This window comes from Pithys albifrons, chromosome 3 (assembly GCF_047495875.1).
Source record: "Pithys albifrons albifrons isolate INPA30051 chromosome 3, PitAlb_v1, whole genome shotgun sequence".
Taxonomy (NCBI): Eukaryota; Metazoa; Chordata; class Aves; order Passeriformes; family Thamnophilidae; genus Pithys; species Pithys albifrons.
In genome coordinates, this window is record NC_092460.1 from 67,598,424 (window position 1) to 67,610,554 (window position 12,131).

The following is a 12,131-nucleotide window of genomic DNA, read 5'->3' on the forward strand; positions in this document are numbered from 1 at the left end:
CATGAAGATTTAATCATATTTAATTCCTAAAATAAAAATATTTTTCAGCTTTGTAAAATCAAATCCATTAGTAGTAAATTTCCAAATGATTAATAGCTGTTCCCTGACACATACCGTAAACCTCCACGTGATACAATTTTGTTTGGCATGGGCGTTTTGTGGTTTTTTTGAACATGTGTTGAAAGCGAATCTCTCAGATCAGATGTTTATTCTATCTCCCAGGGAGGTCCCTGGCGGCGCATCCCTCGGGATAAGGCGCCGCTGGAGCAGGGGCGGCCGGCAGAGGGCGGACTCGCACCGGCAGCGCCGCGGGACGGCGGGGACTGCGCCGGACGGAGCGGGACACCCCGAGCCACCGCACCTTCTAACCGCACGCAGCGGTCACGGGAGCCACAGTGCAGTGTGCGAGAGAAAAAAATATTTAACACAAATAAATGACAATCACAGAATCGTAGAATCTTGGAATGGTTTGGTCTGGAAGAAATGATCACCTAACTCCCACTCACCTTCTGCTGGACTATATTGCTGAAAGCCCCATCCAGCCTGGCCTCAAACACGTCCACGGATGGGAACCCACAGCCTCTCTGGGCAACCCGTTTCAGTGCTTCACCACCTTCACAGTAATGAATGTCTTCCTAATACTGAATCTAAACCTGCCCTCTTTCAGTTTTAAAGCCCTTTGTTACATCACTGCAAGACTGTTGAAATTTCCTCTCCAGCCCTCTTCTAGGCTCCCTTTAGGTACAGGAAGGCTCCTCTAAGGTCTCCCTGAAGTCTTCTCCAGGCTGAACAACCCCAATTCTCTCAGCCTGTCTTCATAGGAGAGGTGCTTCAGCCCTTTGATCATCATCATGGCCCTGCTCTGGATGCAACTCCAACAGGTCCATGTCCTTCCTGTGCTGGGGACCTCAGAACTGGATGCAGTGATCCAGATGGGGTCTCACAAGAGCAAAGCACAAGAGGAGAATCACCTCCTCTGACCTGCTGGTCACACTACTAAATAACCAAAAAACAGTAAGGGATCACCCCTGTCTAACAAGCATCTGGAAGTGGGGCATTTCTCTTAGAGTACATTCACTGACTGACTCCAGCTTTTAGAGCCTAAGATTTTCCAGCTGGGTAAGTTACTAGGGATCTGCCTGTGTATTTAAGAGAACTCTATTCCAACCTACCTTTGTCCACAGATATGTTCCTCAGGTAAACTTGTACAAGACAACTACCCATGTCCCATCTTCCCACCCATAAAATGCAGTGAAGCTGGGAGTAAAAGTGTTGAAAAGTGTTGGGTGGTGCACAGGTGCCTTACATAGACTTGTGTATGGACCATGTAGAGATGTTGTTTTAACATTGTGTTTCATAATCACAAGGTATTTATGAATGTATACCTATATATACACACAAACACACAACTATATGTAGTTTTCTCTGGTACACATTTGTGCTGTTCTGGGACAGGTACAGTGATACAGGATTACTGAAGGGATCCATTGACAGTGACAGAAGATTTCTTAGAAGGAGATCCAGGGATCACACTGTATAGATGTCCATCGGACAGCAAGATTATTGCATATGTTCAACCACAAACCTTTTGCCTAAAAAAGTCACCGTTATCAGTTTACCTCTGCCCTTCAAACAGGAAATAGAAAAATAATAACACAGCTCAGAACTTCTTCCCTCTGTGTAAGCTGCCATGATGAATGCCACTCAATTAGATCTCCCTGCGAAAACAAGACCAACTTCATGTTGTTTTCCATGACATGAACAATTCCATTCCTGGCAGTTAATGCAGAGGTAATTTTGGCAGTCACACTTCCAGGATGAGATAGAGCACCAGCAGCATCTAGAGCAGTAACTGCAGGGAGAAAATACCCCCAAGCTCCTGCCAGAACATTACAGACAGAAACTTGGGGCGTTTAGTCAAACTTTAACTATCCTGGTTAGTTTCAGCACTCTTTTTCATTTTTAATTTTTTTTTAATTAAAAAAACACCAAACAACCCTTTCTTTTTCTTGTGGAGGAATCCAGAAAATATAGAAACAGTATTTTTTTCTTTAAAAGGCGTTATTCTGTTTAACTTTTTGAATTCTTTCAGCTTTACTAAGCTTCTATATTGAGCCAGTTCCAGTTGCTGTGTAAGCGGCAACATGTCAGTGTTTTTCAGCCTCCACTGCTCTCGAGACCTTCGGACAAACGCCAGATTCAATCCTTTTCTCCCTTTAGCACGTTGTCACGTTCGCCGCGTCGTTCCCCAGGGCTGGGCAGCGCTGTCCCCGTGGCGCTGTCCCCGTGGCACTGTCCCCGTGGCACTGTCCGGCTGATGGCTCGCCCTGGGGCCCGACCCGCGGGCGCCGGGGGGCGCCTCGCCCAGCTTCGTGGGACCCCGCTATGAGGACCAACCCCACTGCACGCACCTGCCGTGTCGGTGCTGCCACCCATCCCCTGACTCAGACCCCACGCGTGCCAGTTGAGCGCTGTGCGCAAACTTCGTTTCTTTAGGGGCACGAGTATCTCCAGGGTCTCATTTGTGGCCGTGGTGGTGCCACCTTGACGGCCGGGGTGCGCCTGCGGGGAGGGTGGACACGGAGAGAGGGGCGGGACACGGCGACCCTGCCGTGTCACAGGTCTCCTGTGACAGAGGGGGTGTGGGTCACGCACTGAGTCCCGGCACTGGGCTCTGTACTTGCGGGAGCGCGCGGCCACCTGCAGCCGCGGCAGAGGAGCTGTGACCGCCGCCCGCGGTGGGGGCCGGGGCAGTGCCGGGGCCGGGGCAGTGCGGGGGCCGGGGCAGTGCGGGGGCCGGGGCAGTGCGGGGGCCGGGGCAGTGCGGAGGACGGGGCAGTGCGGAGGACGGGGCAGTGCGGAGGACGGGGCTTGTGGGAGCCGCGCTGCTCGCTGCCTGCGGCGCCGCCCTCCCCGTGCCCGCCCCGCCGAGGCCGCCCCGCAGCAGAGGGAGGGAGGGAGGAAGAGCAGCAGCGGCAGCGGCAGCGGCAGCGGCGAGCCCCGGGCGGGCGGTGCGGGAGCATGGCCCCGGCGGGGCGGCTGTGCTGTGCCGCGCTGCTCTGCGGCGCCCTCAGCCTCTGCAGCCTGCGGGCCGCGCCGCGGCAGCCCGACACCCTCTACATGTGGATCGATGCCCAGCAAGCGCGGGTCCTCATCGGTAAGTGGGGCCGCTTCCCTCGACGGCGGGCGGGAGCCCGGAGCGGAGCCCAGCCCAGCGGGGCCGCTGCCCATCGCGCCCTTTTGCCTTCCGCAGGCTTCGAGGAGGATATTCTGATCGTGTCCGAGGGGAAGATGGCCCCGTTCACCCACGACTTCAGGAAAGCTCAGCAGAGGATGCCCGCCATCCCCGTCGGCATCCATGCCATGAACTTCACCTGGCAGGCAACGGGACGGGTAGGTGTGGAGACAGTACCGCGGCAAGTGGCGGGGGAGGCTCTGTAACCCCAGGCAGGTGGTTGGGCTTTGGAATAATTGAGGAAAACCTCAACTGTTCACGTTGAGGGGTGCAGGTCGTCGGCCGTCGTACCCCTCGCCAGACTCGCGTGGGCAGCGCCTCCAACCCCGCGGGGTGCCGAAGCGCAGCCGGGCTCGGGGGAGCAGCGAGACACGCGGCCGGATGGCTGGGAAAGTGTGTGGGAGGTGGGGTGGTAAGGTCCCTGGTAGAGATGGGGCTCTCGGGCGCTGGACGAGCCTCAGACTGGCGTGGCGTGAGCCAGAGTTCACCAGGAAGACCCCAGTCGCCTGCACTTGTCATAACATTTTATACCAGACACTAGTTAAGTGGAAGCAGTTTTCTTTCTGCTTTCTTTTGCTCGTGGACATACGCTACAGGTTATTCATTGATCTCTGCGTACTAAATGTGCAGGCTTAATTTATAGTTCTGGTAAATAATAACTCTCTTCTGTAGACTTAATTTCACCAAGTTAAATTGCAAAACCATGTAAATCTGCAGTGTATTGAATCCCTTTGGATTCTTTTTGTTGAAAAAGTAAGAATCTGTGACATATTTTCATGTAGAAACATATGTATGATTTGACACACTGACAACATATGTTGAATTTGCATAAAGCTGAAACTTGTTAGCATACATTATCATGGATATAGAAAAAATCGTGGTGGCAATAAAAACCATGGATAAAATTAAATCATTTTTACAGTGCTGAATATTGATTTTATACAATAAAGAGCTTGTTAGTGATTAAACAATATTTACATGTAAATAGTCAGTGAAAATTGGTTGTATAATTCAACTAATTGCAGCTTCTCAAATTTGGTTGTGGTTTTGGTTGTTTGAACCTACTCTAACTACAGGACTTGTTTGGCTTTAAAGTGTTGTCTGAGGCCCTTGCAATTTTTGCTGTCCTCACAAAGCCTTTGAGTTTGGGAAATGCTTCACCCTCTCCTTTAGAGAGGGAGGGGACTGTGGAGACAGAACTTACAAAAGCTAAGTGACTTGCTCAAGGGCTTTGGCGTTCCTGTCCAGCTTTACGAAGAACAACTTTGTATGCCAAGGGTTGGCATTTAGATACCTAGAAATAATTAGTGTCTTTTGAACCTATATTTCTTGCACCATTTCTCTGTCTGCTTCATTTGCTGTTCATGATGGAACTAGCTCTTTTTGGAAAGGATGATTGAGATGTTAGACTGAACCCTGTTCTTCTTCTCTTGTATTTCTTTCTTGTAGTTTCCTATCCCTCCTTTGCTGCTTACAGGTAGGTCATTAGGAAAAGATGGGTTTAACACTGATTTCAGTGAGAAAAACCACAGGCTTAAAGACAGTGTAGGGAAGTGTTCTGCTTGATGCAACTTGCAGGACAAAATCCCTTCTGAGCAGCAGCAAAGCTGTTTAAACCATTTAAACCTTTTCCTGTTTTCTGAATTACTGAATTCCTCTTGTGGCACAGCTACTAAGTGAAATACCTAAATAGTTAAAGTAACATTACGTTTCTCCAGAATTTCCAATATTTTATGAGGGGAAGAAATAAGTACATTTTTTCCCCCCAGTGTTCTATTTTGGATTTAAGTATACATGTTCTTAGAGGTTTCCATTGACAGATCCAGGAAAGTGCTAAACACTTGCTACCTTTATTATGTGTACTTTTTCTTGGGATGTCTTAGGGAAAGGGAAATGGAAAGTGAAAGAGAGGGGAGAAGAGAAAAGAAGGAGAGGAAAAGAAGAGAAGGGAAAAGGGAAAAGAGGGTCAAGAAAGGCAGAAGGAAAAGAAATGGAAACTAATACTTTTTGAAAGAGGAAAGGCATTTTAGATCTCGAAGTACTAGGCTGTTTTCTGTAAAACAGCTGTTAACTAACATACAGTTGCCTCCTGTTTGGTAAAACTGAAATATTTGTTCTTTGAGTCTTCTGCCTTATAGACCTCATAACCTTGTGTCCCACTTGAAATTTGAAGATGTTTCCCTGGGGCTCCAAGCTCTTGGGGGCTCTCAGTTGTATATGCTACAGCCTTAAGGAATAGCTACTCCCTTTTTGGATGTATGGATAGACTTTTCCTGAGTAGGTACAGGCATTACATGGTTCCTCGCCCTGATATCAACAAGATGAGGGAGTGAGAGAGCAAATGCGTGGGTGTCTTGCAGCCAGACAAGACCAACCCACCACATCTGGGATCTCCAACAGGACACTTTGCATCCCAGTTTACACCTGTGGAAAGCGGGTGTAAATATCCTGTGGGTACAGTCTATCTGCCTGCTCTTGGGACAAGTAATGATCCAAGTTCCAGGTGAGTAAAAAAAAATCCAACACGGGAAGTGGCAATGCTTCTCAGTCCCACACTGCTGAATATTCTGATTCAAAAATGTCTTTTGAAAGGCTCATTTTAAGGACTAGATTGTACCTGTATTCTGTGTAAACTGAAGTGGTAAAAACCCTCTACATTTAGATGTTATGTTTCCGATACAGTGGGCTTTGTCTTCTGGATACATTTTATGAGACAGAGATTTTGTATTATAAACAATTAAAACCATTTTCACTAGAAAACATTAACGAGAGAAAAGCATTAGTTGCTTTTAGTTCATAGTCTATTACTTCTATTTAATTATTAGGAAATGGAAGAGGAACCCCAAAATTTAAGAGTCTGAAGGTGCTGAATAACTAGTTCTTTCTAGTGAAGTCAGGATGAGCAAGGGGTTACAAGAAGATTAAAGTACTGCTAAATGGGATTGTCATGTTTTTATTCACTATGTGCTTTTACCTGTGAATTTCAACATAAGGTTGCAGCTGTTATACTCTCTTTAGAAAAAAAATATAGTCTGCTAAAATTGACGTTTGCAAAGATTGCTCCTTGATTTGAAAGGTTTAAAAAAGCAAAAATCAGTGTTAATATATAGTATACAATAGGCATCTGTGTAACCACTAGACCTCAGTGGCATGCTTCTTGCTCTTATTCTATATGGTTTTTGTAAATGAAAAAAATCATGACTTTTGAGCGTGGTGTCGTCTGGGGAAAATTGAGCTTATAAAATTCCGAGTGAGCCCCTGTCACGTTGACTAATACTGTAGCATGTTTCACTGTGTCCACCAGGGGAAGGTACCAAAGATTGCAGTGACAGCATCATCTCTACAGTATGTAGGAACTTATGACAGGCATTTAAACTCCAAATCCAGAAAACCCAGTATGCGTCCTTAACTTTCAGTGGGACTTCTGACAGCAATAGAATTAAGTTCACATGTGAGTGAATACTGCTGGAAAAGAACCATATTAAAAAAAAAAAAGTTGGTTAGTGCACAGGCAGCAAGTGCTCAGTGACAGAGCAGCAGCCAAGTTGATTTAATAGATGGGAGGTGAAAAAAAGAAACAAAAAAGCAAGTTGGAATTTTTATTCTGTAGCAGTCACTGGTGTGATCCACGGAAATAGTCAGTCTGGGTTACAACCTGCTCAGGCTGCTTTCTTCCTTTCAGATATGGGAGAAGTATTTGGGGTAAAATGAATCACTGTAGCAGCTCACTTCCTACTTCCCTGTTTTGAGTACCCCACAGCTCCTCTCCTGTTGCATCGTTGAATGCATGCCCATGATGTGACATCTGAAATTACTCCCTAAGAGTAATTGTCAACCTCGAGTAAAGCAAAAAGATGTGCAACTCTTACAAAGAAGGGATGTATGTAATCAATGCATTTTCTAACATAATTTCTATGTTGTTAAGTGAAGATTAGGAACGCTGTATAATTAACAACTTCTGGTGGCTAATTCTGACCTCAGTAGTGTGATCATCAACCCTGAATAACTCAGTTGAATTTTCTGGAATGGCCTTATATTACTGAGATGTAGCCTGACTGCAAAGTTAAAATGGAATATCCAGGAGAACATTTGTTTCCTGGCCGCAAAAAAAGTTAATTTTAAGGCATTAGTGATGCAACAGAGTGCTCCATTCAAACATGGCTATTTTCCTGATAAAATGAAAGAAACCCCCAAAGAATGAATTTCAAAACATAAAATTCTTCAAAGGAAACTTTTCTTCAAAGAAACTACTGAGCTTTTTGTAAATGTCTTATTCATACACAGTGATTACAGTGATTCTTTTCAGTTTAAAGAATGTCTCATATGCAAAATTTAGGTATGGGGGTTTTTTTCCCCAGTAAAAGTATGGCTGTTCTTAAAGTTTGGTCAAGGTAATTGCATAAACTGACACTCTGGGGCTTTACAGTAGTACCTTCACTGTGGCTTCCTGCCACCAAACGGGGGAATACTTTGTTTCTGAGCTCTGTACCAAAATTTCCATGTGGAATTTGAAGATGTTTACATACTGTGAGTATGATTTTTAGACAGGGAGTTCTCATATCAAGAGCACAGCTCCAAACCTCTAATATTTAGATTCTGCTCAGCTGTGGTATTTTGCATCTCTGTGTTGTAGACATGCCACCAGGGATCAAAGTAATTCTGTGGAGATCCCGCTTTCTTAGTAAAGCAGGCATGTGCCAGCCATCTGTTCTATCTGCTGATAGAAAACAGCAGTAAAGTTTCTCAAAGTTTTGCCAAGGAGAAAAGGGAGGGATTTATTGCTCAGCAGAGATGAGTTACAAGGCACCTTGTAGTGTAAGCTACATCTGGTTTCCATAGTAATTTACATGGTATATGTGTAAACTACACAATTATTCTTTTTACTCAACAGTGTAAAGATGTGTTAAGTAAACCATTATTCAAGATTTTCATTGTTTATTCTTTCTATAAATATTCGAATGTAGTTTTAACAAAAAAGAGTAATAAAATGCTTCTACTACTTTTACAGTAGTGGCTGCAATGTACAACATAACTGTTGAAAAGCATTGGAACTAACAAGGTCACCCCAAGCTTCAAGACTGTATTTTGTGAAAATGTACAGATTTCACTGCCTGTATTACTAACAGATTTTTTGATATATAAAATCTAGGCTATGTTGCTTTCCTCTTCTTTGTGGAGGTGAAAAGGTTTTCTGTCAATATCACCTCTTTTTTTACAGACAATTTCACAGGTATGTTCTTAGTGGTCTAAAGTTAATGCCATTACAAATAATACCACGGAGCTACCTGGAAGAATTTTTCATGTATTTAACATCTTCTGTTGGTATCCTGCTTTCCAAAGAGGTTTTTTTGGGTAGCTACAAGTACGATTGACTTGCTTCTAGCCAAGTGAATTATGTACGTACAAAACAAATGTAAGAAACCAGACTCTTCCTAGGACTTGGAGATATGTGAGGAATTTGGTGTGACCCAGAGCTTTCAAAACTGATATGTTGTAGATATTTGCATCATGTTGAACAGAGTTTTAAGAACTATATACACCTTAGCTCAGACCAATGAGTTCCTGATTAGTATTTTTCATGTTTTCAAGAAAGTGCATCTCAAAACATCTTTTATTTTGCCTTCCTGTGGCTTTACACTTGGCTTGCCAAGGTTTGTTCTTCTTCTATGTTCCTTTTTTGTGTACAAATTCCACCTTTTGAAAGATGCTATTTTACTTGTATCAAGCTCTTTTATTCTGCTGTTCTACCATGTTGGGTTTATTTAGTTTCACAGGAAGGTTTTTGTTTGCTCCTTTGCTTTTTAACTGTTTATTTGTGGCCAAGCTCTTCAGTATCTCAAACTGTAGCCCAGACAAGGTGGAAATGTAATACCTCCCTCTACGGGCTGGCAGGGCTCTGCCTGATGCAGCCCAGGAGGCTGTTGGCCTTCTTTGTCACAGGGGCACGTTTCTGCCTCCTGGTCAACTAGGTGTCCACCAGGCTCTCCAGGCACTTTTCCACCCCAGCATCTACTTGTGCTTGGCGTTGTTCCGCCCCAGGTGCAGTACTTCTTGAGGTTCCCCTCTGCTCATTCCTCCATTCGGCAGAGGTCCCTCTGGATGGCAGCATGACGTTCTGGTGTATCAGTCACTCCTCCCAGTCTTGTATCATTTACAAACTTGTTGAGGGTGCTTTCTGTCACAATGTCCAGGTTATTAATGAAAATGTTAAACACTGAGACCTAGTTTCAATCCCTGAGGTGTAACACTACCAACTGGCCTTCAACTGGACCAGTCCACCTCAGTTATGTAATGCCACTTCCTTGCTTCTTCTGCTTGCTTCTTCAGGAGTGTTGTGGGAGGCAGTGTTGAAGGCCTTACTGAAGTCAAAGTATACAAAACCCACTGGTCTCTCATCCCCAAGCCAGCCATTAACAGAAAATGAGCCAGGCAGGAACACAAAACTGAGACTGGCTTGTACAATCACAGTGAAGCAACAAATTAAAATTTACCTTTAAAGAAAATAATATAAATAAAGCAAATACACACTGTTGTACAGAGGCACTCTAAGACTTTACCCAACTATGATACCTGAAATCCACCACAGTATGTGGATTCATAATCTGTTCATAGAACACCTTAGCAATGGCTTGCAAACATTTGGGGTGGACTATTTTTTCAGCCAAACAGCACGAAAACCCCTGGATTTTTTGCATCTAGAATGAAAGTTTGCTTTGCTTTGCAAGCAACTGGTGTAGTCTATCTTGTTTGACCATACAAGGAAAAGCGAGCAATTACCTTTGAGCTGCTTCAGCACTTGCTGCCATCATTGCTGAATACTTCAATAAATAACTTGAAGACCAAACACTGCTTTCAGAGCTGGTCCCACACATCCTCTGAAGTTGTGTCTTTGCCTGAATAAACAGCTAGCTAAACCCAACTGATCCTAAAGGAAATAAATATGACTATTGTCAAACCTGGCAGTCTCCCAGCCTCAGGTTTTGGCCCATCACCAGGGAAAACAAACTCCTCAAACAGCAGCCCACTAGTGAGAAGATCTGTCACCAGCTCTAAAGCACAGAAACCAGTAGCAGGAGCCACAGAACCAGCCTGTGCAATGATGGCTGGCCAGAGGAGGAGAAGGCAGGCGCTTGGACTACCCTGACTGCCAGAGAACAAGTTCAGAGCCTGAACTGTGATTATGACCCTGTTTTGTCTTGGACCATATGGAAGACAAGGACAGATCACAACTTGTTGATGAGCAGAAGATAGGCCATCCCTACAATGTTTTCTACTTTCCCTTAACTTGCAAATATGTGAACACTGATAGAGCCAGAGGGAATCTGAGACTTAAAACTGCATAGGCAAATAAGCGAGTCCACTGAACACCTTCAGTAAGGAGCACAAGTACCAACTTCAACCTGTTTCTTTTAAACTGTAATAAACACTGCTTTAATTTTTCCAAGTTTGAGCCTTTGCCAGCTCTCTTCCTTGTAGAATTTCTGGGAAGCAAACTGAGCTGTTCAAATGGTGATCATTTGAGTAACCAGGTTGAAACACATGCATTTTCTCCTTGTGAAGGCACAGATACGTAAAGTTGGTGCAAGCAGCTATGTGCCTACAGTATTCCTTGCAGATACTGTCAGGGAGAACAATCAGGTTGCACAGCAGAGCACAACATCATCTGTCAGAGAGGGAGGAGAAGCAAAATACAGTTACCTGAATCTGTAATCACAAGCAACAAGTGACATGCATAGCCATAATAAGAGTTGGGAAGTATTTTGCCAACAGGGCATGTTGGCAGTTACCTTGCTGTTTTTTTGGTTTGGCTGGTTGGTTTTGTTTGTGCTGGCTCTTTTTTAATCTTCTTCTTTCCAGTTTTGCACAGGAACATCTATTTACATTGCACAGACATGATCTGATTTCTGTATTGGCAAAGGAGCATAGCTGAAAGCTTGTGCCCCAACATGTTGCCTCCCTCTGGTCAGAGATGTGACATGTTGGTGTTAGATACAGGGTGGAGAAGTTTATACTGGTCCCTTACAGGCAGAAATTGGAAGCCTTCATCACATCAAGAGCCACGTGGGTTTCACATTTTCACTTGACATAACAGTAACTTTCCTTTGATTGGACAAAGTCTGCACCTTATCCTGCCCACTAACAGAGTTGACATTTGAATTGTATCATTGTGAATATCCTACTTAATTAATGGACCGTTTTTAGTTTTCCTGCCAAAGATTTACAGTCAAGTAAACTTCATAATTTTCATAGTGTCATGATGCCACTGTTACTTTCATTCTGTGTTTCGATGCATTGAAATCTGACTGTAGAATTACACAATTTAAAACATTTCTAAGTATGTAACATATTTATGTAATACCATTAATTCATCCAAAAGCAGGTTTTTTCTCGTCCTCTAAAATACAGTCAAGCAGTACAAATTCATTAAATTAAATTAAATTATTGGGAAATATTTAAAACAATGAGAAATCTGAACATTTGTTGGCAAGAGGAATGGTGACCTGGAGGCATAGAACTCACCATCTCTCCAAATTCTTGTAAAATCTCTTGTTTCTCCACCTCTTCCCAACCACAACAACCCCAACAGAAACTTCTCTCTATAGGTTGGTATTGGTTTATGTATTCTTGTCTCTGTCTGCAAAGACTGATATAATTGCAATGAGGTCTTTCCCTTCTGTGGTTTAGAGGAGGTGATGGAGCATACCCAGGTTCTTCAGGATTTCCTCCCTTCCCTCATGAAGGTCTCATGAAGAGTGGGGAGCAGGAAGCCACTTTTGTGAGAGATGAGAATAAAGGGATGACCATTGGCTTCTGTGAAAGTGGTATTGTGAGTTTCTTTGCTCTCTTATTCCTTTATAACCATTCCCCACTAAAACACAATCCCCAAACTAATCCT

General features: G+C 44.1%; 1 protein-coding gene across 2 annotated transcripts in view; it reads left to right on the forward strand.

The window, feature by feature from the left end:
- Positions 1 to 2,934: 2,934 nt before the first annotated feature.
- Positions 2,935 to 12,131, forward strand: part of WIF1 (WNT inhibitory factor 1) — a 40,483-nt gene continuing 31,286 nt past the window's right edge. For both annotated transcript variants that reach the window (XM_071549972.1, XM_071549973.1), the window contains exons 1-2: positions 2,935 to 3,157; positions 3,254 to 3,393. In XM_071549972.1, the coding sequence (XP_071406073.1) occupies positions 3,022 to 3,157; positions 3,254 to 3,393 (276 nt within the window). In that variant the 5' untranslated portion in view covers positions 2,935 to 3,021. The remainder of the gene's footprint in view (positions 3,158 to 3,253; positions 3,394 to 12,131) is intronic.